This window comes from Truncatella angustata, assembly GCF_020726525.1.
Source record: "Truncatella angustata strain MPI-SDFR-AT-0073 chromosome Unknown BKA67scaffold_2, whole genome shotgun sequence".
NCBI classification, from domain to species: Eukaryota; Fungi; Ascomycota; class Sordariomycetes; order Amphisphaeriales; family Sporocadaceae; genus Truncatella; species Truncatella angustata.
This window is the reverse complement of record NW_025763382.1, coordinates 105,979-131,719: the sequence shown is the minus strand read 5'-3', so window position 1 is coordinate 131,719 and position 25,741 is coordinate 105,979. Positions and strand designations below refer to the sequence as shown.

The following is a 25,741-nucleotide window of genomic DNA, read 5'->3' as shown; positions in this document are numbered from 1 at the left end:
AACAGTGGAGCCATTGTCACCGGAATGCATTCTCCAGTTGGCCCTAGGATACATTAGATCCATTTTCAGCCTTGTACTCGGCAATGATAGGTGTGCTGAGAGAAGCATAACAATACACCTGCAGCTCGGCATCATCGATCTATTCCGCAAACGTTGACAAACAGTCAACCCAGGACGGGGCGTGACATGGTAATCGGAGTATCGCACGAGTCTGATAGGCTGATTTCTTTGGTATCACACAGGAAGGCCAGCTGTTGCACCGATATCGCGGTTCTGCCGAGCGAATCGGGAGGCTACCCCGCATGGAAAGGCTGGAGCAAGTAGTCGAAGGTTAAATAACTCTATTGACCCCCTTGCAACCCCCATACCGGATATAACTGGGGATGGGCCTGAAGATGAACACTGCAGTTGTTTCTGTTTGGAAGCCCTCACGTGCTGGGGGGTTGCGGAGTAAGATCCGTATGGAGCCGTTTAGCCAGACAACTTCACTGAGAACCCAAAGAAAAGGGCACCCATTCGCACGTAACTGATGGTTGATATATCGATGCAGTGGCACTTTGCATCAGCTGCTTGCCTTTGCACTTGCTTGACCCATTTATTCAAGAGGTCAAAATCATAAAGTCGCCAGTGTTAACCTGCTCCTCCGAGGCCGCACAGGGGGTGCATCGGCGCGATGACTACACCTGGACGAGTCCTCAGTCTTGAAGTACAGGAGCGTAGATGGCGACAGGAGCGCCTTGCCATGTCCTACTGGTGTTGACCATTATAGAAGCCAGCGGTGGCCGGGCTGTTGGTAGAAGGCTGCAAATGCTGTATAAGATCAGCCCTAATGCTTTTTGTGCAGAGACTACTCCACGTAGCTTCCGCAGAAGGTATATTGGCCCACTCAAAATCCATGCATGATCTGCTTTCAATCTTGGCGAATGGAATCCATGGGAGAAGTGACTCAGATTAGAAGAAAGTTGCAACCGGACTCCCAATGAAACGACGGAAAGGTATCCAGAGTAGTAGACTCTCTCAAGAGGACTATGGCGGAGGTAGGCGTCCTATTGAAATTGCTCGATGACGTTGAAGTTGTGCATGGTTAGGTTAATATAGGAACGAGCCAACGAGATGAGCGCCGGTACTGTTCGAACAGAGATGCGTCTTGCAGGATATCAAGCTGGTCAACCGATCTTCCTCTTCTTGCTCTGGCTCGCTTCGAGTATATCCTCGTCATCGTCGAAATCGTCGAGCAGATCCTCATCGGCCGGGCGCTTCTTGTTGGCGCCGTTGGCGGCGGTGTCCTCCTTGCCCTGATTCTGCAAGACTTGGTCGTCGTCTCCGCCAAAGGTCTTTCGCATCTTGGTGATCTCCTTGCGCTTCTCGAACATGGTGCGGATCCTGCCGAGGTACTCGGGCTGGCGGCGCAGGGAGAACTCGAAGTCGTCGAACTTGAGCTTCTGGCGGCCGGCGACGGTGGCGTGGCGGCTGGCTTCGAAGCAGATGCCCTCGAGAAACTCGGTCATGATCTCGTCCATGACGCGCACGGTCTCGGGAATCGGGTTGATGACATCGCCATAAGCGTACATAAGGGCAGCAACTTGACGGGGGTAGAGTCAGGTCAGCGAGCTGATGATGAGGGTTGCGGGAGCTGGGAGCAACTTACGATCTTTGGCAGGGAACGTCTCCTTGCCGACGTTCTTACCAGCTCTCGCGCGTGGTTCCATGGCGATGCTAGTGATGTGCGGTGCGATAGGGGACGCGATGGGATGGAGTCGGATGAAATGAACCGTGACGTTGTATATTTGGTTGTGTCGCAGATCGGAGGGCCGGCAATGTGTTCAAGATGGAATCAAGGTGGTATCAAATGATGGCAAGGCCAGAATAACCTGGCCAATTTTCCCTGTGAATGAGCGAGCGAGCGAGTGAGCGAGTGAGTGAGTTGAATGAGTTACGTGCTACAGTGCTACATATTCCTAAGGTCTGAGGTCAGGTGTGAGGGAAGCGCCTCTGGAGCTGGGGAGAGCTTCAATGTTTGGGTACCAAAAAGTTCCATTTAGCGCCTCTCTGAGCACTCAGGGCTCCCCGCGTCCATTGGATTAGTGGGGGCCAGGCACTGACGGGAGGTCCCCGGGGTGCCTACAGTTGAGTACAGCAGGTTGGTCCGGAGTAATTAGCAGGCGGCAGGCGGGCAGGCTGAACAGCTGGCCCCTAAGTTCAGTTCATGTGACGTTGAGAGCTTCTTCCCCTTCAGCCAGTTTTCTATCGACCACGCAGTCAGTTTGTTCGATCCACCTCACGACTCTCACAGACACCAGCGCATACACCCGAGGCAACCGAACCACCTCATTTGCATCGCCCTACACGCACGCGGCCACCGTACACAATGGTATGCGCCATCAGCGATTCCCACCTTGCACTATCGCTACAATCAGCTAACCATCCATACACACACAGACGGCTCTCTTCAACTTCCAGTCGCTACTCCTCGTCGTCCTCCTCATCATCTGCACAAGCACATACGTGCATGCCATATTCCCGACTTTCATGAACAACCGCAAGGATGGGTATGTGGGGGTGGTTGCTTGGCCGACAAAACAAGAACCGACTGGATCCGCCGGCTAACATGTCACGAACAGCATCATAAACCCCTTCTGGAAGGCCGCAAGAGTCGGCGAGCGGCTAAGTCCCTACATAAGCCTGTGTTGCGTCGCCATGGCGGTATGTTGCGCATGGCCCAGGAATGCGAAACCATCAGCCCAGCTGCTAACAAACTCGCCTGCGCAGGTTTCCATGCTGATCGGCAGTTAAACTCGCTCCACGACGGGGTGTTATACAAGTGCTGGGATTTTGACGGTTTGCATGCGAGCACGGCGTACGGGGCAACATATGTTTACACGGCTGGTTCATAGGGGAACACCAGACAGGGCGGGATTTCGGCACCGTAACGAGAGCCAACACAGGCTGTCGGAGCCCCGGTACACCAGGAGCACATGTCTACGCATGAAATGATCGAATGGGAGGCAGAAAAGACTATACACAGGGGCTAGAATCACTTCTTTAGGATTCCACTCATGTAACATGCAACAACCTCAAAAGTCACTAGATTTCAGTCCGTGTCCTGAGTGGAAAGGTCAGCAGGATGGTACAGGACAAAACGGACCATTGCATCTACCCCAGTATATGGCCGATTCGTATGACTGCGTGAGCTTTCTGTGTACGGCCTGGATGGCGTCGAGGGACGGTTCATACGTAACGTTGTTCGCTCGACGTGCAGGGAAGGATTCAGGCCCGGCAACGAAACAGACAAAGCGACTCCAAGTGTCTGGGCCAACGCGAATTTGCCAACCCCGACAACATGAGGTTTCGGAGCCCGTGGATTCCACTGTCGCAAAGACCTGTCCGTAGCTGCAACGATCTCACCTGCTCAGCGTACGCCCAACGAGCATTTTGTTGAATGCGGGTTTTAGGTTGGCCTCCTTCAGGAACAAACTCTTCAGGAACAAACTCCAGGAATGGCAAGCATGTTTCGTCTGAACACAACGTCATTCGTACGTGTGCGGACGAGGCTTGTGTAAAACAAACAAACCTTGTGCAGTTTGAAAACGTGGCCTCGTATCGGCCCGGAGATTGCTCGCTCTCTCGAGAAAAGGATGAGTGCCGAATCGAGCATTCCAGTTGGGCGGAACTGCAAATCAGACATACGCAGCAGGGGAACGAGGCTGACTGCAAGCAAGGCTCTTAGGGGATGCATTACTCGCGAGCAACGACACACTATTCCAGCGTGCCTGCCATTGCTTCTTCATCGGTGACGCGACATAGTTCTAATGGGCAATGGAAAACAGTGATGAGTAATGTTCGCAATATTATGGGAGAATGTAGGTCAAGGTTCCGCCAATTAGCTTTTGCAGGCTGTTGCCTTACGTGAGACCAATGATTCCCATTTCAGCTGTTAGTGATTAGTCGTCGTGCTTATTGTATCAATCGTCAAGATGATCGGACGGAGAGTGTTGACACGGGTTCTCGAAATGAAAGTATTACAGTCGGTTCCCAACTTCGAGAGTCGAGTTCATGCCAAAGATCGACTGCTGTACTTAACTGACCTATGCGTGACTACTCTAGAGTCGTTCCTCGCTCGTATCCTTCCTCAACCGTCTACGCGGATCCAAGGATGTACCTGCAATAGCATGCCCCCCCTACGTATTGTGAAGGGAGCATCCGACGATACTCCATACTAGTAACAATTAAAGCAGGGAAAGTCCTGCATGATATGCCAACGCTACGTATCTGCGTCAGCTCGGTGAGCTGAGAATATCCTCTACTGTAAATCGTCAGATCATTGCCACCAGTCTGACAGACGCGTCTTGTTGAGTCCCTGTGCAGATTGCCTCCGCAACATGTGATGGCGCGCCTCTCGTACTCTGGACACTGCATGCAAGCAAGCAATGGACTTCGCGCGTGTAATAAGCATGGACCCAGTCGGAGGGACATTGGTGGAATCGATACGTACCACTGCGCAGCAACGGAGATTCCGATTATTATTTGGACTTTATCCAGCTTCTATGCAAGGACATCCGTATAAGATACCGTTGCCGGAAATTACACAATCGCGCCAGCCAAGGGGGCCTAATACAGGGCTGGAGATTGTGGTTCATGCAAAAGCTGCAACACACCTTGCAAGCGTTGCTAAAAGAATCATACCCATAACAAATTTACTTGCTTGGGGCCGCCCTCTGCGAGTTTCAAAACACGATGCAAAGTCCGTTATGCGTGACAAGGCTGCATGGGATGAAACGCCAGCCCGTCCAGTTTCGCAAGCTTCAGCGGAGAAAGAGCCTCTAGTGCGTGTCGTAGAAGGATTCCAGAAAGCCGGCAAATGGATCTCTCTACCCGATCCAGATTGTGACGAACTGACCCAAGTCCCAACTGATAATCGCTGGTCGAATTGATTGTACCGTGCCTAGTTACTGTTCTGCAGCATGACTCACCAGTATACATTGTGTCACAGAGTGTGTTGTTGATATCCCAATACCCTGAAGCCGGTGTGATACTGCATGCCTCCCGACAGATGTATGCAAGCAAATGACGCAAATAAAAAACCGAGAGCACAACGGCACTGGTGGTAAGGCATCGCAAATGGGCGAATTACGGCAGCTGCTCCAAGGATAGTAGCGTCAAAAGAAGAAGAAGAAAAGAAGATCATGCCCGACGCTGCAGAGCGGATGAGTTGGGTGTCGCAAAGCGATTCTCGACGCCAATAGTCCCAACTTGTGCCTCCTCATGATGCGGCTCGCAGCAGTGGCCAGAAAGCGGTGGCCGCTATCGCAACATTTGCAGCCGACCGGTTGTCTGCTTCCCTTGATCTGACTTTTCAGCGTAAAGGTTGGTGCCCCAGGAACCCAGGATCTTCGTGTTATGCGGAAACAAGCTAGTTGTTTCCTGTCACGCGGACAAGTGTTTGATGATTCCAGATGAAATAGTCCAAAAACTCACGAGTTCGAAAAAGAAAGATGGGTCCGGAAGATGAAAGGATCAATCTACATACATAGTAGGAGAGATTCTAGCTCCCTTGGCGGGTCCGATCCTGGTTGTAGTATTCAATACTGTATGTATTCACCATGTCGATTTCAGCATGCGACAACCCGCGTTGCCGCATCATGATATGCGTTCCTGTTTCCACTTCGCTTCAACGTCGGAAGCAATACGCACAAAACTGGAAGATGCTGAAGAAGTGCATGCCGTCGCCGTGCAGTCAAGATTTCAAATTTCCGTGGTTGGCTTGATCACGACTCATCCATGGCTTTGATTAGTGCCGGCGCGGTAGCCGATCACCACAGGCTAGTCCCAAGACCATCTAGGCCGTAGAGGTCATGCAGCTGTTTTGACATTGCATTACATTAAGATATGCGTAGACTGTGGCCCAGCAAAATTTTTCCGATGTATTCAAGGCTGATGGCACATCTGCTGATGATGGGCTTATTGCAATTGCCAGCTGGTTGATGTCGTATGTATGCAAGCAAGGTATAGGAAACTAGGTTCATTGTTACAATGAAGCACCGGGAAGTTCAGAAGAGGAAGTCGAGTCGCCTTGCTTCACCGCATTGTGATTCGCAAAAATTGAGGGCAGCCTTGGATCAAACTAACCAAGGTATGTATGCCACGCATGCAACAGCCTCGTACTATGTAGTTGAGCCCACTCCAGTAGGCAAGGGAGCATCCCAGCTGACCACGTTGTGTGAGAACGGAGAAGAATATGTGGGCAACTGGGTATCGCTGGCTTCAGTTGCATGTAAAGGTGGAATCAGATATCGCTTAGTACCATACATAGTGGTATGTATCAGTACGACGAACCCCCAGCAAACCCAGCAATGTGTTCACCACCTGACGCTCCTTGGTCGTAAGGAAAATGCAGGAGCTATTGGGTGACGATGAACATATACTAGAGCTGCAAGGTTTCGTCGCTTTGTTTCTATTGGAGTCGGCGGCGATCAGTATCGTATTAGAGATAGTTAGTAGTATACCTACGGGGATCATGAGTGTGTGACCACAATCTAGTGATAGCATTGAGAGCCATGAGGCGCTCCCCGGGCTATATCATGGGTGCTCTTAGCTGCGATGCCTTGATGAGGTCACACACCACCATGGGCAATCGCAATCTCGCCTCGCGCACCCGCTTGCTGTAGTAGGTTCGTGGGCGATGCGTGTTGATTATTGGTGCCTTTTCTACATATTGGTCAGTGCCGCTTCGGGAAACAAATCGCTATCCTCATGAAACAAAACAACAAGTGAAAAGGAACTGATCAGAGTAGTCATCACCATCCTTGAAGAGCCTTCTGAGAGAGTGCGCAGGCCCAGGGCTGGATTATTGTTTGTTTGGTAACGCTCGTTTCATGAGATTTGTGAACGTGGCATGCTTGTCAAATCGATAGTGATGTTACATTGGGGAGGTGGCCCTTGAGTGCAAGGTACCAAAGTTTGAGTGAGACTTGCGTGTTCAGTAAATGAATAAAACATTTCGACGCACGTTGAATTGCATGCCAACGTAATAGATTAGTATCCCGTGTATCTCGTCGTGGTACAGAGCATCGCGCGGCTGGTAAACTACAATAGATGTTGGTCGGTGCCTTCGTAGATTACTAGTGAGTGCATGATGCATGCCGAAAAAGAAGCAGAAGCCCGAGTCTGTACATTTCGGTATTGGAACCCTAACTATCTCACATGCATCGTTACGCATCAGTCGCTTAGATGAGTACTACGTATATGCATAAGCAAACTTAACAAGTGGCGAACGGCAAATTCAAGGTCACGACGCTTCTTGCCTTGATTTCGAAGGATACATTGCCACCGGATGGCATTCGTACGGTATGTAAAGTACTATTCAGCTTGCTAACTTTAGTCTAGTGCATACCTCAAATTGTCAGTGGCATCCCTTTCATGGTGAGGCTGGTTGCCATTTGGGAGCTGACGCGACATGCAGGGACCAAGGGACTTCTACTATGGTAGGGAATTCGACTAAGCGGGCAGGCATTGACCACTAGAACCCCTGTGGAGGGAGGTTGCTAATCCTTAGCTTACATGGTTAAGTACCCTCCTTGTGCCGACTCGATGGAACCTCTCAGGAACGAATCCTCGGTCCCCCCCTGCGACCCCCATTCAGCAAGTCAAGCCCCGTTATGAGGATTCAACTTGCTAAAAAAGGATCAAGGATCACAAGCTGAGGGACCATAAAACTGAACCCACATTGTTCTTTTTTGCTTCTGGCTTGATGTACAGTAGTGGCAGCTCCAACGCCACTACCCCCAATACTAATTTAAGACCGCCCACGGCACCGGATACAGTCAGTAACTGCATCGCTCTTTCCATTCAGTGGTACTTCGATGAAGCAGTGTAGTCATCATCATCATCATCATCGCCAGCTTAGCTTCGCATGTTCGGAGAATAAGTTCGTTATGGGGGCGAACGGCACGTTGATTCATCCACCCGGAAGTTGTCATCTCTTTCTGTCTAAGAAGTATGGGCTGTAAGATTTGTCTACTTTTGTACTTCTGCACGCCACTTAATAGTGGTGCCCTCCAACATGACTAGAGTGACCAGCACAGGGGGCCGTTCTACTGTACATGCAGTTTTCCATATCGTGTGCAATCATCGCTGATCTTATTAAGTTCTCCCCCATCCAGTACATACAGGGTTGGGTCTTGAGCGCCAGAAAAACCCGGACGAGTTTCCTGTCGCTGTTCTCCGAGCAGCCGATAGTGATTCTCAGTACCCAAACAGCACTACCCCTTCACTCGAAGCGGTCCGTGACTCGTACGTACATATCCGTACATACATAGCCATAGCTTAAGTAGCCAAGCTAGACCCATCACAAAGGTTGCGGGAAGGAGGCGCCGAAAGGGATCCATTCACTCAGGGATCTGTTGCGTTCAGGGCGTGCGCTCCAGCGTTCCAAGCGCTGCAAATGCCATAGCACCACTCCATTCTGGAATTGCTTTGCGAGCCACCTCAAGATCCGTTGTGGTGTGGGCGCAATGGCGGCGGCGCATTAAGTCTCATGCTTCATGGTTCTCATTTCCCAACCAGACCATGTCCACATTGCACACCCCTTAACCCGCCCGTGGGTATTCTGGTAAATTGTTTTGCGGTTTTGATTACTTCTTTTAGGGACACTCTCTTCCCGTAACTACTTTCTTCTTTCTTTTCCCTCTCCTTCCCTTTTGCCAATTTATCACGTACATACATACATACATACATCACTTATTTCTGTCTTCATCTGCCATCCCAAGCAAGCTTGAGTTGTCTGCGGTGGTTTCCTTTGTTCGCTTGCAATCCACACACTCCTTTGGCACGGACAGCTCCTTGTCTGAACGCTCCTTCAAGCATACCTGCAAACATCAAGTCTCGCTGTAACTCACCAGTTGTTAGTTGGCTAGGTTTGACTCATAGTCACTGCCCAACTTACACGTATCCAATTGTATGTGATGCCCCCAAAGCCATTACGCTTTCCAGAAGTACAAACCACTTTCTCGATACCTCCTTCGAATCACACGAGGTTACATATGCGCACATGCTGCAAGTATCCGCTCAGTCCACTCACGGGACCTTCCCATATGTAACCGAGACTTGAAAGCTGCATCGTGTTTGTAACTTGTCATATAGAGTCCTAAGCTGATCCACCTTGGGCAGAAAGCCACACTCCTTTATCATCCGCCATTCCAGGTTGCCGATCTAGGAGGTCTTACTTTTGGAAGCTATTGGAACATCCTACCGTTCGCTTCGCTTTCTAAACGCTATCCTGCGCGTTCTTACATCTTGGGAATAGAGGAATACGGCCATTGGACAAATAGGAGAATGGGCGACCAAGGCGCCGGAGGAATCGAGAGCAGCGGGAAGAGGAGGTTCTCTGAGCCGAACCCGAACACACATGACGATCAAATCCAGCAACCGACTAGCCAAGCGGAAACACCAAGTCCTCAGGTAGAGGAGCAAGTGACATATACCCAAAATGACTCCCCCCGTGGTCACCTCTTCGCACCTGGTGCGCAGGCTCCCCAGCTATTGCGTAATCCCTCCACAGGATCGAACACATCAGAGTATGGGCCACCACGGACGCAAAGCCTGAAAGATGGACGAAAGAGACTTTCCCGGGACCACGCACAGGAGTCCCGTCGACCTCAATCCTCCCGGCCACTAGAGCCACCTGTAACAAAAGCTACCCTGAGTGAATTGGACGTGAATAAAATTGTCCATAACCCAAAATTACGGCACGATATCAACTTCGACCCAGAGCTTCACTTCAGGCCCAACCTTGACGGAGAGAAGGGCAGGAGGAAACAAGACAAAGCCAATCAATTCTGGACGACTCTTCGCTCACAATTGGAGCAGTTCATATCCAATCCCATCGAGTTTCAACAGCAGTTCCACAATCGTGATTGGTGTTTACCACTCCTGCTGAGATCCGTCAAGGAAATCATCCAGACCCTTGTGCCAGCGAGGGACCGGGCATATCTGGATGAAGGGCTCAATGTCGATTTGCTTATGCAACAATTCAACAAGGGCGTTGCAGATCTAGAGAAGCTCGCGTCATGGTTGTCAAGCGTCTTAAAGTCTCACTGCGCCCCTATGCGGGACGAGTGGGTCGAGGAGATGTACACTCAACTTACTAATGGAAACCGCACAAACAATATGGAGGAGCTCGTCCAGGGTATGCGCAGTCTGCTTAGTGTTTTGGAGGCGATGAAGCTGGACGTGGCAAACCACCAGATCAGATGTCTCCGACCAATTCTGATTGAGGATACTGTGCATTTTGAGCAAAAGTTCTTCCGGAAGAAGATCCAGTCTGGCAAGCTCGAGCCACTACCAGCTCAGCAATGGTACCATTTAGCTACTCTCGAGTGCCAGCCGGATGTTGCCTCCCGGGCTGCATTCGGGGAGATGGCCATCTTCTTTGAGGCTCTTTCCAAGCTCGTTCTCCCTTCAAACCCCGATTTGCTCCCAAACACATTCCTATTTGATGAGGAGCGGATGTTGAAACTTCGAGCCGATATGATGGATGCGGTCAATCTCGAGGTCTGCATGCGAACATTTGAAGAGTTGGAGGGAAAGTACAGGCAATCCGCAATCCCAACGCCCTACCTCGCGACCCCTTTCTCCGATGCTTTGGGCTTCCTGACCGCCGGTTCCGACGACGATTCTGAGTTCAACTTTAATGGCTCAAGACCCTCAAGTCTGGTTTTTTCCTCAGCCGGGTCGGCTACATCCTCTCCTCGATCTTCTATGATCTTGCCTAGCGCTTCGACTTCGAGTCCGGTAGATTTCAGGACGAAGTCGAAAAACCTTTACAACTCACTCACAGCTCTTCTCAGCACATCTCCAGCCACCGTCAGGCCAGGTTTTAAGTGGAAGGCGATGAAGGACTCATTGGCGCTACAGATCTTCCGATTCACAGATGCCCCTCAAGATGTCTTGTTACAATTTGAGGATGAGCTTGACCAACATTTGGGTGAGCCAGATTCGCGAATCTTCCAGGAGGTTGAGCTTCAGTTCCACGCTCGCCTGCTCGCAGAGCTGCAAGAGCGTGTAAAGGAGTTCAGGGCCCATACAGGAGTCAACCTGTTCTCAATTGCCACAGGTGGTCGCATCCACGGTCCTGGTCGCGCCTGGGACGGCCCACGGGACCGAAGCTCAGAGCATGACACTCTAGAAAGCTCTCTGCGCGAAGCACGGGAGGAAGGTGGAATCGAAGATATGGCTACGAGGCTAACACATCTGGGTATTCTCCATTGGAGAGTCTGGGCAGGCCTTGTTTACCAAACCGAAGTCTCCGACGAAATGGACACATCGGTTTAAACCAGCAAACAGGCCTTTCAGTTGGACCAAACGCTTAATACCATCTACCTCATTCTCAACAGCATCCAGGCGATCATTATCGAGAGAGTTCGGGCATTAATTCGCAGGCCGTTCTTGGAGCACTTGCATCATTATCTTCATTCACAACATACACGACATCAATACCCGGTCATAGTCGACTTTAATCAAGCATCATTGGCTTTCTTTTTCATTGGCATAAATCGGGGTTTAAGGAGTATTGGATTCCCTCTGTTAACTCACAAGGAGAGCGCAGATTATCAGATTAGACTTGCGGATTTTGTTTCGAGACTGGGAAGCATATTCCGCCATGGGGCGTTCTGGCGAAATACTGGAGTGCATTGAATAACAAAAGGAGCTCGCCACTGCATGGCTCTTCGGCACTTGGGTGCGTGTAGCGCACACGATTCGCGGTGCTCATTCAGTGTGCTTTCATTCGGGAGGAAGAACTAGATACCAATAGACCACGTTGCATACTTAATAACTCATTGCATATCCCGCACCAATCCATATCTGTCCCATTCGATTCGTGGTAGTGATCTGGTGGCGCCTCTGTGCGAACTGGCTGGCAGTGATGGCGTTTGATACTTTTTGCATAGTGCCCTTTTCAATGGGTTATGAGCAGGCAAGGCAAGAAACTGGGCCTTGCCGGAGCGGCTGAAACCCCGGATCGGGCTGTCATAAATGTCTCAGCCTAAGAAGATGCAAAAATCCAAATGGGCAATCATGTTTCTGACCTTACCACCACACTTTCCATATGATATTTGAATTATCGCACTCGCCCTTGCTTGCATGAAACCATTTCGCCCCATTTGTTTAAGGTTGCCTACCTGCTTATCACATATGAGCTGATATATGTCTCTGCTTTTCGTAAGGTTCTCTTGTTCGCCCTACTTACTCTATCCACTATTTTGCCTGTTTATTTCCAAACTATGGTAGCAAGTAAGCAAGGAAGCAGAGTGTGTTCCCCACATGCATGAACCATTCTCACACGACATATGCGACCACTGAAAACGAAGACTTACAATGAGACAAAGGAAAATCAAGGTTCAGGATTGCGGGGTATAACTTCGGTTTAATGATTGCTAGCGGCAAGGGACGAAAAAAAAGGGTTATTATTAGAGACATGCACGCACTTTGTGTACGTGATAGTGCGGACGAACGCACGCAGTGGCTTCACACGGATTATGTTTGCAGGCGAGAAGGAAAGGCCAGAGCGCGGGATCGGCGGCCGAGTGGCTGCAGCCTCATGCACGAATGAGGGGACGGCTATAAGCCGCACAAGCGACCGCATCGTTTGATGATTCACAGCCACGATGTCTAATTGCTACTTCAGCCCCTTAGGCTTTGCTGGCTGGCTACTTGATCCTTGAAGCAGAAACACACTCATTTAGTCGTGCTGCATAGTAAGGCGTGTTTCTACGGCGGGTTTTTCTTGAGGTTTAGCTTGTCAACTCTCGTTCCTTGTGCGTCGACCGTTACAATATTGGGCAGGATTTCAGAGTTGTAGAGTGACCGGCCGTGGTCTATGACAGGTTTGATGACGCGGGTAGTACAGTGCAAAATGCCAGGTATTTTATCCCTCTGTCTTTGTTATTTCGGCAAGACGATGGGTAACCTCATGATCATGTGTGTAAAGAAAGCGTTTGAAATACTTAGATCTGCGTATGCTCGAGCGAGAACTTTTTCTGCGCGCCTCTGTTTCTACGCGTGGAGCGAGTGCTTTGAGACGTATCGTATTCATGAGGAGACGAACAGAGTCATGAGTGAATTATCTTAGTAGGTGTAGAAATCAAAATGTCTAGTTAATAATCAGGCACAAACATACACTGTGTGCACACTTACTAGTTGCTATCCCTAAGACAATATGATCCTGTAGCCAGGCGGGTTCCATAAGGGGCAGTGCGACATTAGTTCTGTCCGTACCTGACTTCAACCATTTTGTAGCAGAAACGGTACCGTACATGCCATTTTATGTATTGGAATTATATACGAGGAACAATAACGACGCTCACTTCGACATCCCGTGCCTGCCTTTATTCAATCAACAAATGTTCGATTTGAGCAGACAGTATTAAGGAGTACTATGTTACACGAAACGCTCATGAGATAAAACAAATCACTATGTAATGCCGGTGACTCCAATGACTGTATTTATGGCTAGTTTTACGAGAGTGCTATAGCTATAAGTCGTGATCTTTTGTGTTTAGTATCGCTTCTAAAGCGTGCTGGATTGTTCCTAATTCTAAAATGCTCCTTGTCGTGTCCTGGTGTCCCTCTCCCAGAACTACTCAATCTCAATAAAAACCTTTTCATAGACCTGCTACGCATAATCTGCAGAAGATAGATTCGCTATAGCTAAGATGATAGCTGGTTGCTTTAGGCTTATTATGTCCCATTATAACATTAATGTCTCATCCTCGAAGTTTTCTGCGTCTGCATTAGTATAACAACCTGACGAATAGTATTAGAGAATCGTTTCTGGCTAGACTAGTATTAAAGCACGAACTTGTCAGAACAGATTATGTTATATTCCCGAAATGATAAAATAACATCGGCCGCTTTGGGTCCTGTTATGCTTTTTTAACAGCCGGAAATCGATTATGTCCTTCCTTAGTCGCCCTTAACAGCGGTATTTGCCCCGGTATATTCTTCGAATCGACCTTAAAACTGCCTGTTTGAGCAGAGCACGACAATATCATTATGCCCACCCCTAGCCACCCACCACAACGACAGTCTTCAATATTGAAGCATCCTATGAATTCACACTAGCGCTACCTTTCAAAACGTTGTTATGTTGCTTTATTAACCTGTAACTCGAGGCCCAGGACAGTGAAGTGTGACCACAATCGCCTATTTGCGTCTGTCGGTAATTACTTGTAGAGTCCCTTTTATATGCCTTAATTACTTGACGAGTGACCATTTGTGCGCTGCTATGGTCTCCAATATTATCTAATAGAAAAGAGGGCAAATTGATCTTCAAAAAGTGTGTTTCTATGTTTCAATATCTCTGTTTGTGCTTCATATCCTGTTGATCTCAGGGTTTTTGTAATCTTCAATCCTTGTGCTACCTCTGATCGTGGGCAGAATGAGATTTTTTAGATCGGAGTAGCAATCTTAGCTGTCGCCCATATAGTGGCCGTCTTGTTGGGACCATCTTTAGCTATAAGGCGTACTATATTGTGTATTTCGACTATAGCTCCAAAGTTACTTTTATACTGTATTCCCTTATTAGACATTCCAAGCATCCAAATGAGATGGAAACTGCGAGTGAGGGCCTCCTTTCATTGTAGGCCCTGGAGGAACTCTATGCCACAGCATACAGCTTATGTAGTGTTATTGTTGTTATTATAACCACAACAATCGTGAAATGATCTTAACAATTTCTGATAATGGTGGGCGAAAAGCTCTATGATGCAGAAAAGGAATACTCTATATCTGGATGGTTTCGGCATTGAATAAACAAGCTATCTGCGTATTGCTAGTGTATCTATTGTGCTTTACAATTTAGGCACTAAATTAACATCAAGATATAGTATGTTGTCTTCAGTAACGCCAGCCCTTGATGAAGAAGCTATACCTAGAACACAGCCTTCGCTTGTAATCCATGCGGTTCTTAGGTGTAGAAGATGTTAATTAGCGCACTTATGATGCAAACACGGCGTAGAACAGAACCCACTGTTCGATTTGGTTATATTAAACTCATAATCATGGCGTCTACCGGCTGTCGGGAATAGGAGCATAGTGACCAAGTACCGTTGCCAGTCGTTGGCGCTTGCCGGTCGTAATGCCCGTAAGACGTTATGGCGGCATCATGTCAGATCGTTTGCAAGCCCCGTGTATGCAGCATGTGCACCTGGCAAGTCAGATTCCAGTTCGGGGCACAAGGTTCGTATGCAACATTGGATAGGGAAAATTTCATGAACTAGTTACCTCGATGGCAAGCGAAGAAGGGCCTTTTGGCGAAATTTAGAATGAAACCACGAACGGCTACGCAGTGCCAAGAATGATTGGTTTCCTGCAAAGCCCGTATGGTATTTTAATACGGTTAGCGAATTTTTGGAGTAGTACTTTGTAAGACTTCCAGCTGATGACTTGAAACCACTCGTGGCTTATTTGATAATTTTTGAAAGTTACGAGTAACTAGTATAGGTGATCAGGTGCAATAATGAGACGAATGATCAAAAATCTGGAGCGGAATAAGGTAAAGGACTATAGACAAAGGGCCAGGTATACTGTCTAAATCATCCTTAAGTTTCATAACCTGTTCTCTGTTTTATCTTCTCTCTTAATTTCTGTGTATTTTAGCTCTAAGAATGGTAGCTGAAGGTACAAAATATAATTGAGTTCTACCTAATTTCTCCAAAACATACCCAGTGTTAAGGACACAAGTTTTGGGCCCGCCGTTCTCTTCGTAGCCATTATTCTGGGTATAGCAAGCATCTAAGACAACATTATGAAAAGTCCTGCAGCCCATTCCCTCGATTGCATAGAGCCTATCCACCTAGAGCAATTACGGAAAGTTCCATACGGCAAATGCTCTACGACTGGCAGCGGACGCGCATCCAAAAACTGGGCAGACCTGGATCAAGCTAACACAATATTGGCCAAAAATGCACAGAACATGCCAAACCAAGGGACCACCACCATCGGCGTTGGGTAACTACCTGCCTGAGTTCTTTCCTTGGCATCTTGGCTTTCGAACATGGTGGCTAACATACGAGGCTTCCACCCTGTAAAAGATGGGTTCACATCCACAGTGCCGTTGCAGCAGGGAGACCAACACCTTGTCGAAACGGCTTATCCAAGATATGTTGAGTGTTGTCACTGTTTAGTGCGGCCCAGTGGATACAGACGGGACCGCAGGATCAGCGAAGGCTGTGCCAGTGATCTCGCCGTCGGTAAAACTTTACATGCAATCATATCTGCACACCTGGTCTTTTTCTTTTGGCTAAATTTGGTCTGAATGGATACTCGTACTATAGCAAAATGCCACAAGCATGTTTATATTCCTGGAAATTCATTTTGACACCTAGGATGAATTTGATGGATAGCTCATAAACCCTTTTCCTCGTGTACTTGTTTTCATCCGACAAGTTGTTCGGCGGGGATATGTCGCCATCCGCTCAGTACATAATATAGCTTTTGTTTTAGTCGATGTCACATTCGAAACTCATTACATATACCGAGGTACTCCAGATCCGAAGAATTGCACAATTTCAGGACTGCGGAAGTCTGTTCCCGATATTCTCTTTCGGCTTGTTCGAGTTCGTGCTTATGTTATCTCTGAGTTACATCAAAGTTATCTACCCCAAATCCATCTTCAGAGTCTGACTCATGCACAGTATATTTGGCTATCTGCATGCCAAGACGCGTTACGGTCGAAGTCGTGCGTTTAATCGAGATGTTCAGAGACTCTCTTGAAGATTGGGAATTTAAGTCAGGATATAAATTTGTATGAAAGAGCAACATGGTATAAGAAGTGACGAACATTAGAGAAACTAAACATACTAACTTTGATCATAAATAAAACAAACATGCAGCTTATTATAACTACTATTGCATAAAAAGACCGCTTATTGAAGTATAAGTTAATTTAGTTTATATTATTCAAATGGACGACTGATAGTCACGATGTGACCAGGAAGTCGGGACTAGACTATCCTAACCTAGTGCTATCCCTGTTACGCCCAACGATGTGGTTTCCAAAAAGATTCAAGAATACAACGCTACCATAATGCTCGGATCCTGGCCTGCATGGAAAAGCGCCCAGAAGGGGAAATGCCGATCTAACCTGACCCAATGCTTATTTCGACACCTTTCAACCATCTCGGCCAATTCCCAGCCTGACCACTTTCTTGGTTAATGGTTTGCTGTCACCGGGCCCCACAGACCCGGGTCTCCCTCGGTCCCGTCCGGATGGGGCAGGCGCCAAGCCATGCGACGATCGACTTTCCTGGTCGAGTATACAACTCTCAGATGTGCATCTGAACAGCAGCAAGGCGAGTTCTACCGTCAAGTAAATTCCCAACACGGCACTATATGAGTCGCGCGCTGCACCAGTTTCTGGGTTATGTCCGAGTAGTTGGACAGTTGAGTCTGGTAGTTTGATAAGCCCCGTGTTACTTGAAAATAAGGTGCCAGAGTTGTCTTCGCGGATCAACCAACAGAGCCAAGATGAAGTGTTCGTTCTCAGTCCTTGCCAGCTTGTTGTTGGTTGTCGCCGACGCGAGCCCCATTGACTATCAGGAGCTTCAAGAGCGCAAGACATACGGAACAACATCCGACGAGTATGTTCAGAACGGCTGCAACGATGTGCTCCTTTTCTTCGCCCGTGGCTCTACTCAGTCTGGCAATGTTGTACGTCGATCATCTGTTTACTTGCTTGGTCACTTTTGCCCATGGCTGACTTTACAACTATAGGGCGACATGCCTGGACAACAACTCGCCACCGCGGTTAGTGCCTACTACGGAACGAAGCTCTACGTGCAGGGCGTCGAGTACCCAGCCACTCTAGGGGGCAACTACGAAGATGGGCGATGCCCGGCTGCATATGCTAAACAATGGGGCACTCAGCTTACACAGGCCGCCACAAAGTGTCCCGATGCGGCTATCGTCATAGCTGGGTACAGCCAGGGAGCAGCCATGGTTCACGCGGCGATCAAAACTTTGTCGGCTTCCACCATCTCGCATATCACCGCCGCCGTGACATTTGGTGACACATACTACCAGCAGGATGGCAACAAGATCCCCAACATCGCGGCCAGCAAGACCAAGGTCTTCTGTAACCAGGGTGACCTAGTGTGCAATGGCACGCTGGATATTACTTCGGCACACACCAACTACAGGCCTAGCGTGCCTTCTGGTGCTGCGTTCATCAAGGAGCAGGTTGACCTCGCCAAGTTCATGTAAATAATATGGAGAAGGTTCGCGTGGTGACTAGCAACACACAGGTTTTTTTTATTTGTATTTTTCTTCAAACCAAATTCTTTTTTTAAGTCTCTTTTTATTATTTTTCATCCTCGAACCAATCCATCTCCAAGCACAAGAAGCGATGGTTGGATGCTGCTCGACGAGCAGATTGCGGAACGTTTGAGAGTTTGCGTGCTACCTGTTTTGTGATATGGAAACAATGCCAAGAACTAGTTTGACACAAATGGTTTACAAATGCCCCCCTATGATGAAATGCCTACGCAAGGACGTCAAGCTGGGGCATCTACGGGAAGAGTATACCCTCAACATTGTTGTGGATGTTTGTTTTCCAACGGATATTAGTAGTTAAAGCGGGTCTTGACTTGGTGCAAAGTCAGAAAAGTATAACTTAGCAGATGTGGCGCAGCATATTTATTATTGACCAGCATGCATTTGATGCTCGTAGTGTTACTCAAGCTGCAGGTTGAGCCACACTAAATTAAGCGCGTCGCCAAAAGTTCCGTGAGCTTTCCGTCGCCTTTTTGCCTGCTACTGTACGGATCCGTAACGTTATTAGAGCTCCTAAAAAAAAGGGCCCGGCCATTGAGAGTTCACTGACGGACTGTAGCATTTCTGCGACAAACCAGAACTTCGCTTCACTTCACTCCAGCCTTTTCCCTCTCTCCCCTCCCCACGGTCGCAGAGTTTCGTCGCATTTCTTGACCTTGACCGAGCCGCTTTATTTGCAATCATTCTTCTCCCATCGTCGACGACCCTTCCGCATCTCGATATCGACAAAGCCGCTTCGTCACCATGGTCCAAATCAGTGAAGTCAAGGGCAACAATCGCGAAAACCGCACAGCGGCGCACACCCACATCAAGGGGCTGGGACTCAAGTCAGATGGCACAGCCGAGAAGCAAGCCAGCGGCTTCGTCGGCCAGGCCGGCGCCCGAGAAGTAGGTGCAACCTGACTGCAATATCACAGCTTCCCAAGCCATACTGCGAGGCTGACAAGTATTTTTTGACCCATAGGCTGCTGGCGTTGTTGTCGACTTGATCCGAGCTCAGAAGATGGCAGGCCGCGGTGTGTTACTGGCAGGAGGACCCGGCACCGGAAAGACGGCACTCGCGCTCGCGCTCAGCCACGAACTGGGAACCAAGATACCCTTCTGCCCCATTGTTGGCAGCGAGATCTACTCGACCGAAGTCAAGAAGACCGAGGTCCTCATGGAGAACTTCAGAAGAGCCATCGGCCTGAAAGTCCGCGAAACAAAAGAGGTCTACGAGGGCGAGGTCACCGAGCTCACTCCCGAGGAGGCAGAGAACCCCCTGGGTGGCTATGGAAAGACCATCAGCACCCTGCTCATCGGACTCAAGAGCGCAAAGGGCCAGAAGAAGCTCCGACTAGACCCCAGCATCTACGAGGCCATTCAGAAGGAGAGAGTCACGGTTGGCGATGTCATCTACATCGAAGCAAACACGGGCGCCTGCAAGAGAGTGGGAAGGTCAGATGCCTATGCGACCGAGTTCGATCTCGAGGCCGAGGAATATGTGCCCATCCCCAAGGGAGAGGTGCACAAGAAGAAGGAGATTGTCCAAGACGTCACCCTGCACGACCTTGATGTTGCCAACGCCCGACCCCAAGGAGGTCAAGATATTATGAGTATGATGGGTCAGCTCATGAAGCCCAAGTTGACCGAGATCACCGACAAGCTGCGCAGCGAAATCAACAAGGTTGTCAGCAAGTACATTGATCAAGGTGTCGCAGAGCTCGTTCCCGGCGTTCTGTTCATCGATGAGGTAACAAGAACAACCTTCCCCAAGAAAATGCTTTGCGGCAAAGGTGGTCAACTAACATATCACAAAACCAGGCCCACATGCTCGACATTGAGTGCTTTACATATTTGAACAAGGCGTTGGAGACTTCCATCTCTCCGATTGTTGTTCTCGCGTCCAACCGAGGCATGTGTTCCATTCGTGGCACGGACGGCACCGTCGCTGCTCACGGCATTCCTCCGGACTTCCTTGCCCGTTTGCTCATCATCCCCACTACGCCCTACAATGCCGATGAAATCAAGAGGATTGTGCGCATCCGGTCCACCACCGAAGGCGTTGCTATCACCGATGCCGCGATTGATAAGATCGCCGAGCACGGTGTTCGAATTAGTTTGAGATACTGCCTGCAATTGCTGACCCCTGCAAGGTATGTAACACCTCCAACTTGGCCTCATTCCATGCACCCCGTACTAACCGATATGCCAACACAGCATTCTTGCTCGCGTAAATGGCCGCAGCCAGATCGATCTGAAAGATGTCGCCGAGTGCGAGGAACTATTCCTTGATGCACGCCGCAGCGCAAGCTTACTGAGCGGCGAGACGGGACGAGGCTACCTCATATAAATTCTTGTTGTTTTGTTGGTGCTTGTCGATGGAACCGTCCGAGACAACGGGCGGGAAGGAGCCTCATCAAAATTTGCCCACCACGACACAAAAGCCTACTAATGTATTATGCGAATAAAGGGAAACCTGGTTATGGAGAGTAAAAATTGGTACGGTGTTTCGGAGTCTAATGCATAGTTGTTGCGTCGTTGAGGACTGGCTGTCCGCTCAATAAACGCATTTTGGTCTGTTGCTCGCGGTGCACCAGAGACATTCATGGACGTCCCCAACCATAATTTGAACAATCAAGGGTGACAATACATAATTGATGGCTGGCAAATATCGTCTGAAAATTATCCCTTTGTCGCCAGATGCCAGGCGGCGAACAGAGCTAGAGCATACCACGCCGTTTATTCCTAGGAGCTGGCATTCCTCTGAGATCATGAAACGAACAAACCCCAATACTGTCCATTGTATTTCCCCAGGCATTAACCGTGGATGTAATGCGATTGATATTTCCATCAACAAGGATGGCTCTCCATTTTGCATAATGCCGAGCTTTGACTTTGTTTACTTGTCACTTCGCTCTTGTGGAGAGAAAGAAAAATTTGAGAAATTGTAAGCCCTCGTGCAATTCAGACCGGAAACGGTCGTGCGTGCAAACCCTGGACAAAGAAAAAAGAGGTTTCATTCTGCACTAGTATACTTCCCGAGACACCAACCAGTGTCAACCACTGATCGTAAAGCATTTCGTTGCGTTGTCTGCATGTGGCCCACACGACTAACTCTAGTATCCGATACCCCTTCTATCATATTTTCTTTGCGTCTTGCCTATGGTTGTAGTTTGCCTGCCTCTCTCTTGTCACATAATGGTCAAGGAATATCCCCATCAGTGCAGGAAAAGCATAAGGTCATTGACCTCTGAGCCTCAGAATCATTGTCCAGTTGCTCCATGAATGGGGGCAATGCCAGTATGTACAAAGAGACGAAGGAACAATACCATACGCCAACAAGCCCTTGGTAACGGCCTATCTCGCGGTCCTTCCTTATCTTTTCTCATTAATTTATCTCTCTTTCCCTCCCAGTCAATAATTTTAAACTCTACATTATCTAACTTGTCAAGAACTACAATTGGCATCTCCCGATGGTCCGGACCCCTGGAGCTGGTTTGTCCTATCACATCTCCTATTGTGCTGTCGACCCGTTTGCCAGAGAGACCGTGTTTTATCTGTGCTTTTCCGACTTTGCTCATAAATACTTACATCCATGGACAAAAATAAGTCAAACACTATGACCGATGCTCCTAATACGCCCGACTCCTCTCACAACAATCGTCATAATCACCGCCTATCAGACTCTATATCTGCTTCTTCTCTTACGGACTCGGAACGCTCGTCAACGGCTCTATCGGCCACGACAGCAACCACGACAAAATCAGCTCACCAGGTTGAGCCGCCCGTGAGCCAGTCGGCAATGGCACTGAATAGTTCTTCGCGCACACTACAACCTCACAAGGCAACATCACGACCATATTTTCGAGACGAATTCCACACCCCTCCATCTCTGCCATATCGGTCTCAACAGTATGTATCAGACCAACGAGATGTACCTCGAAGACCTACGCCTTCAGTCACTTCGACGTCAGGACTACCATATAATGGACATGATCCTCTTCGGGAATACGATCACTCCATGACTTTGACGAACAATCCGAACGGACCTATATCTCGCAAAAGGGCAGCCCCAATCAGCGTCGACGAAGCAAATAAGGACATCCGCCTCCAAGACCTCAATCTCTACACACCAAGTAGCTCACACTCATCAGCGTTTCCTGGAGGGGCCGGCGACCCAAGGGAATTGATATGCCTCTGTACGAAGGCGCCCAAAGTTCCGAGACCGAGAAACGGTAAATATAGTATTTCTCCTCGTTTTCCAGTATTGCTTCCCAACCCAAGTTGGCTTCCTCACACTTTTCCCACTTTTGCCATCCAATTGTTTGAACGCTTTTATTTTCCGTCTGGCCTCGTTACCGTTTTGAAATGTTCTTATTTGATTTGACGGCAAGCAGGGGCACTTGTCTCGCAATGAGCTGCACGTTGTACCATGTCCCAAACGCAGGCACTGGCGAACTCATGGATACCCCTTTGTCCCACTTCCCGTCGTGTTTTATCAAAGACTGTCGATGCCCGGTGAAAGACGCTTGGAGGCCCTAGAGGAATTATATCCATTATCAAGTTTCGCTCTTGTCAAATTTAATCCCCCTTAATTCTTCAAGGGGCACAGGTCCTGTATTTCACATCTTTTCTTTTCTATTAAAAGCTTTCTACTTCATCGTGATACAGCACGAGAACGTTTATTGCTTCCGGCCAGGTTGACTAATACCTGTTGTCTCTCTAATAGCATTCATCCTTTATCGCCAACATCACCAGGCCTCAGTCGCAGCTCAGCATCCCGGTCTGGCGAACCCAGAGATCTCCAAGCTCATAGGCGAGCAGTGGCGCGAGCAGCCCGATGAGGTGAAGGAATCGTGGAAGCGCCTCGCAGAGGAAGAGAAACTCCGCCACCAGCGCCAGTACCCAGACTACCGGTACCAGCCGCGACGCGGCGGCAAAAACGGGGCGAACGGCAAGCCGACTCCGGGAACTGCCGCGGGGGACGACCCGGGACGCTGCCAGAAGTGTGGCGGTAGATTCATCGCTACACCGCGCACGCCAAACACCCCCTTCAGTGCGGCTATGACCCCTGCTTTTGCGAAACCCATGGCGGCCGGGCTACCTTCTCAAAGCCCCCAGATGGGGACTGGGCCAAATTACATGGCGCCTGGATCGGGAATACATAATCCAAACTCGAGAGTCATGGACACGGATCGTTTGATGAGACGTGGAAGCAATGCCAGCATGGTCAGTGTGGATTACCATGGACGACGATATACTCAGCCGTATCTAAGGGATGTCGAAGAGGACTACACCATGATGAGCCCGTCAGCACCACCGCACAAAAGGCAGCGTCACAACAATGCCCCCAATGCAGCGTACCTACCAGCCAGTCCGCCCATGGGATGCGCACCACACCCTGCAGAACCAGGGTTTGCACAGAACCGTCATAGCAAGAACGGACCGCCGATGCTAGATCCAGGTCCGCTGCCTCGATTACCACCACACCAGCAGCAACAGCAACAGCCGCAGTCACAGCAATACCAGCAACAGCAACAGAGCACGTACCGCCCGACCCATATGCAACCTCCTCCCCGTCCAAGTGTCTCGTACAACACGAACTACGGTCCTGGCTTCGACGAGACTCTACGCCTACCACCCCTGCAAACGCAGATGCCTCACTCGCCAAGTATGAATCCCGAGTCTGGCAACACGACAGCCACGGCGGCCACTCATGGTGTCGGCCTTGGTATCATCATGAGCCCAAACGCACCACCTCCGCCGCCTCGGGGACATGCGCTGTCGCCAAGCCAAAGGCCGCAGTGGCTCTACAGACTTGACATGCTGCGCGCCATCAGTCCTCCTCTAGCAGCTCTAGGTGTTGGCGTCCCATCTTTCGAGACACGAGGTCCGATCATTGCACTCGAGGGTGCCCCACCCGATGTCCTTAGGGAAGTCACGACTATCGTCCAGAAAGCCCTGTCGGTATCCGGTGAATGTGCCGTCAAGACCTGGACAGATCACGAGTCGAGCCAGGCACAGAACAGCAAACAAGCCGGGACGTCGAGCGAGAATGACACCGACAGCTTCGCCAGCCCCATCGCCAGGTTCCAGGCGGGCATGCTCAAGTGGCACCGCACATCGGAGGAGCTAGTAAGGTACATCACACATCATCCGAGCCCTTCCGGCTCATCGGCAGGCACGGCGGACCCAGACAATAACAGCCAATCGTCGTCGTTTTCCACCGAGCCTACCTCTAGCCAACCCCCTTTATACCCACAAAAACTACCCGTCGCCGTGCTCAGCGCCGGGTACTCCCTCGCGATCACAGACCGCTGTGCCGCAGAGCTGCACATCGCGGACGCGTACCGGCCGGACGACCACTGGCGGTGGGTCGCAACTATGTGGCGCGGGATTGTGGGGCCGGATCTGACGGTTTATATCAAGCCGTGCGCGGATGATGAGTTGAGGGCCAACCATGTCGTGGAGTTTGCCGGACCGGGCGTGCTGGTCGTGAGGGTGCCCGAGATCAAGGAAGGCGGGGCTGCGATGGTGGTAGCGGACGAGAAGTTGGAAAGGCGGCTGGGCTTTGAGATCATGGAGTGGGTTAGAGGTGGCCAGTTTGGGAGGGGGTCGGTTTGAGGCCAGCACTTGTACATGAGTGAGGACGTCGGCTTTTGTGCGAATATTCCATGTCGGAATTTGCCCAGGTTGCAGATCGCCGGTATGGGTTCGTGAAGGAAATGTGACGGTTGTGGTCATACGCAGTGTAAAAGCTAGACCTGTATAAATAGGTAACCGAGATAATTTTCTTTTGCCCTTGTGTGGCCCAGTGATCAAATATTCTGAAGGAATCAAATTTCATGACAGCTCATTCACTTCTGTGTATCTTGCAACAGAGCTGAGTTTGAAAGTATGCAGCCAAAAATTAAATCGTTAATTTGTCGTTGTAACACACAATCATTGAAACTCACTTTACTGTGAACTGTCCTACAACAGGGGTTTAGAGGTACTCTACACTACACTTTTCCTGTGACTTGGCAATATCCTTCACTACACAGATACCTGGAACAGATACATACGATGAGCAAGAGAACTTGTCAACAGCGCTAAAAGTATACACCATGGTAGGAAGACCAAAAGTATCGGTCTCCCATCAAAGCATTCAAGATACCCAGCAAGGGTACCCAGCACCACGCCTCCCACGAGCGAAGCATCCTGATAGTCATCTGCGCGATGGAGGAAGTAGTAGCCCCCCTGTGGTTCCTGAATAGCTGAACAAGGCGAAGAAAAAATCTCTGGGGCTGGGGTGGGATAGGCTCTGAAGCAGCTGCAACCGGTCAGCCTCGACGTTTGAATTGGAGCAACTATAGGCTACTGATGTATGAAGCTGATCGCCCATGGGACTCATGGCTGTCATTTGAGGAGACTCACGTGCTGCGTTTAATGG

General features: G+C 49.5%; 8 protein-coding genes across 8 annotated transcripts; 7 read left to right on the top strand and 1 right to left on the bottom strand.

The window, feature by feature from the left end:
- Window positions 1–1,166: 1,166 nt before the first annotated feature.
- On the bottom strand, window positions 1,167–1,709 carry BKA67DRAFT_531516 (transcription initiation factor IID, 18kD subunit-domain-containing protein; the record flags this gene model as incomplete). Its single annotated transcript, XM_046099391.1, has 2 exons — window positions 1,167–1,582; window positions 1,649–1,709. 2 exons carry the CDS (start codon window positions 1,707–1,709, stop codon window positions 1,167–1,169), a joined length of 477 nt encoding a protein of 158 aa, XP_045960465.1.
- Window positions 1,710–2,436: 727 nt separating this feature from the next.
- On the top strand, window positions 2,437–2,706 carry BKA67DRAFT_492890 (uncharacterized protein; the record flags this gene model as incomplete). The annotated part of the gene is made up of 2 exons (XM_046097003.1): window positions 2,437–2,549; window positions 2,622–2,706. Coding segments are annotated over 2 exons (198 nt in total), but the record flags the coding sequence as incomplete, so codon positions are not given.
- A 1,721-nt stretch (window positions 2,707–4,427) lies between these two features.
- Window positions 4,428–4,931, top strand: BKA67DRAFT_531515 (uncharacterized protein; the record flags this gene model as incomplete). Its single annotated transcript, XM_046099390.1, has 1 exon — window positions 4,428–4,931. The coding sequence occupies one exon, from the start codon at window positions 4,428–4,430 to the stop codon at window positions 4,929–4,931; it is 504 nt and encodes a 167-aa protein (XP_045960463.1).
- Window positions 4,932–9,330: 4,399 nt separating this feature from the next.
- On the top strand, window positions 9,331–11,328 carry BKA67DRAFT_654579 (T-complex protein 11; the record flags this gene model as incomplete). Its single annotated transcript, XM_046106581.1, has 1 exon — window positions 9,331–11,328. One exon carries the CDS (start codon window positions 9,331–9,333, stop codon window positions 11,326–11,328), a length of 1,998 nt encoding a protein of 665 aa, XP_045960462.1.
- Window positions 11,329–17,074: 5,746 nt separating this feature from the next.
- Window positions 17,075–18,258, top strand: BKA67DRAFT_642406 (cutinase; the record flags this gene model as incomplete). The annotated part of the gene is made up of 2 exons (XM_046105799.1): window positions 17,075–17,706; window positions 17,770–18,258. Exons 1-2 carry the CDS (start codon window positions 17,524–17,526, stop codon window positions 18,256–18,258), a joined length of 672 nt encoding a protein of 223 aa, XP_045960461.1. The 5' UTR covers window positions 17,075–17,523.
- A 493-nt stretch (window positions 18,259–18,751) lies between these two features.
- On the top strand, window positions 18,752–21,105 carry BKA67DRAFT_551287 (TIP49 C-terminus-domain-containing protein). Its single transcript, XM_046101733.1, has 4 exons — window positions 18,752–19,215; window positions 19,292–20,059; window positions 20,131–20,462; window positions 20,527–21,105. The coding sequence occupies exons 1-4, from the start codon at window positions 19,072–19,074 to the stop codon at window positions 20,657–20,659; spliced, it is 1,377 nt and encodes a 458-aa protein (XP_045960460.1). The 5' UTR covers window positions 18,752–19,071; the 3' UTR covers window positions 20,660–21,105.
- A 1,207-nt stretch (window positions 21,106–22,312) lies between these two features.
- Window positions 22,313–22,944, top strand: BKA67DRAFT_551284 (uncharacterized protein; the record flags this gene model as incomplete). The annotated part of the gene is made up of 1 exon (XM_046101732.1): window positions 22,313–22,944. A coding segment is annotated over exon 1 (361 nt), but the record flags the coding sequence as incomplete, so codon positions are not given.
- Window positions 22,926–25,209, top strand: BKA67DRAFT_551282 (uncharacterized protein). The gene has a single exon (XM_046101731.1). The coding sequence runs from the start codon at window positions 23,374–23,376 to the stop codon at window positions 24,931–24,933; it is 1,560 nt and encodes a 519-aa protein (XP_045960458.1). The 5' UTR covers window positions 22,926–23,373; the 3' UTR covers window positions 24,934–25,209.
- The last annotated feature ends 532 nt before the right edge of the window (window positions 25,210–25,741 follow it).

Excerpts from the sequence above, each read along its gene's own strand:
- BKA67DRAFT_551287 (XM_046101733.1), top strand. The coding sequence starts at position 19,072 with ATGGTCCAAATCAGTGAAGTCAAGGGCAACAATCGCGAAAACCGCACA. Across the intron at positions 19,216-19,291 it reads GCCAGGCCGGCGCCCGAGAA|GCTGCTGGCGTTGTTGTCGA; the intron begins GTAGGTGCAACC and ends TTTGACCCATAG. Across the intron at positions 20,463-20,526 it reads CAATTGCTGACCCCTGCAAG|CATTCTTGCTCGCGTAAATG; the intron begins GTATGTAACACC and ends ATGCCAACACAG.
- BKA67DRAFT_551282 (XM_046101731.1), top strand. The coding sequence starts at position 23,374 with ATGACCCCTGCTTTTGCGAAACCCATGGCGGCCGGGCTACCTTCTCAA.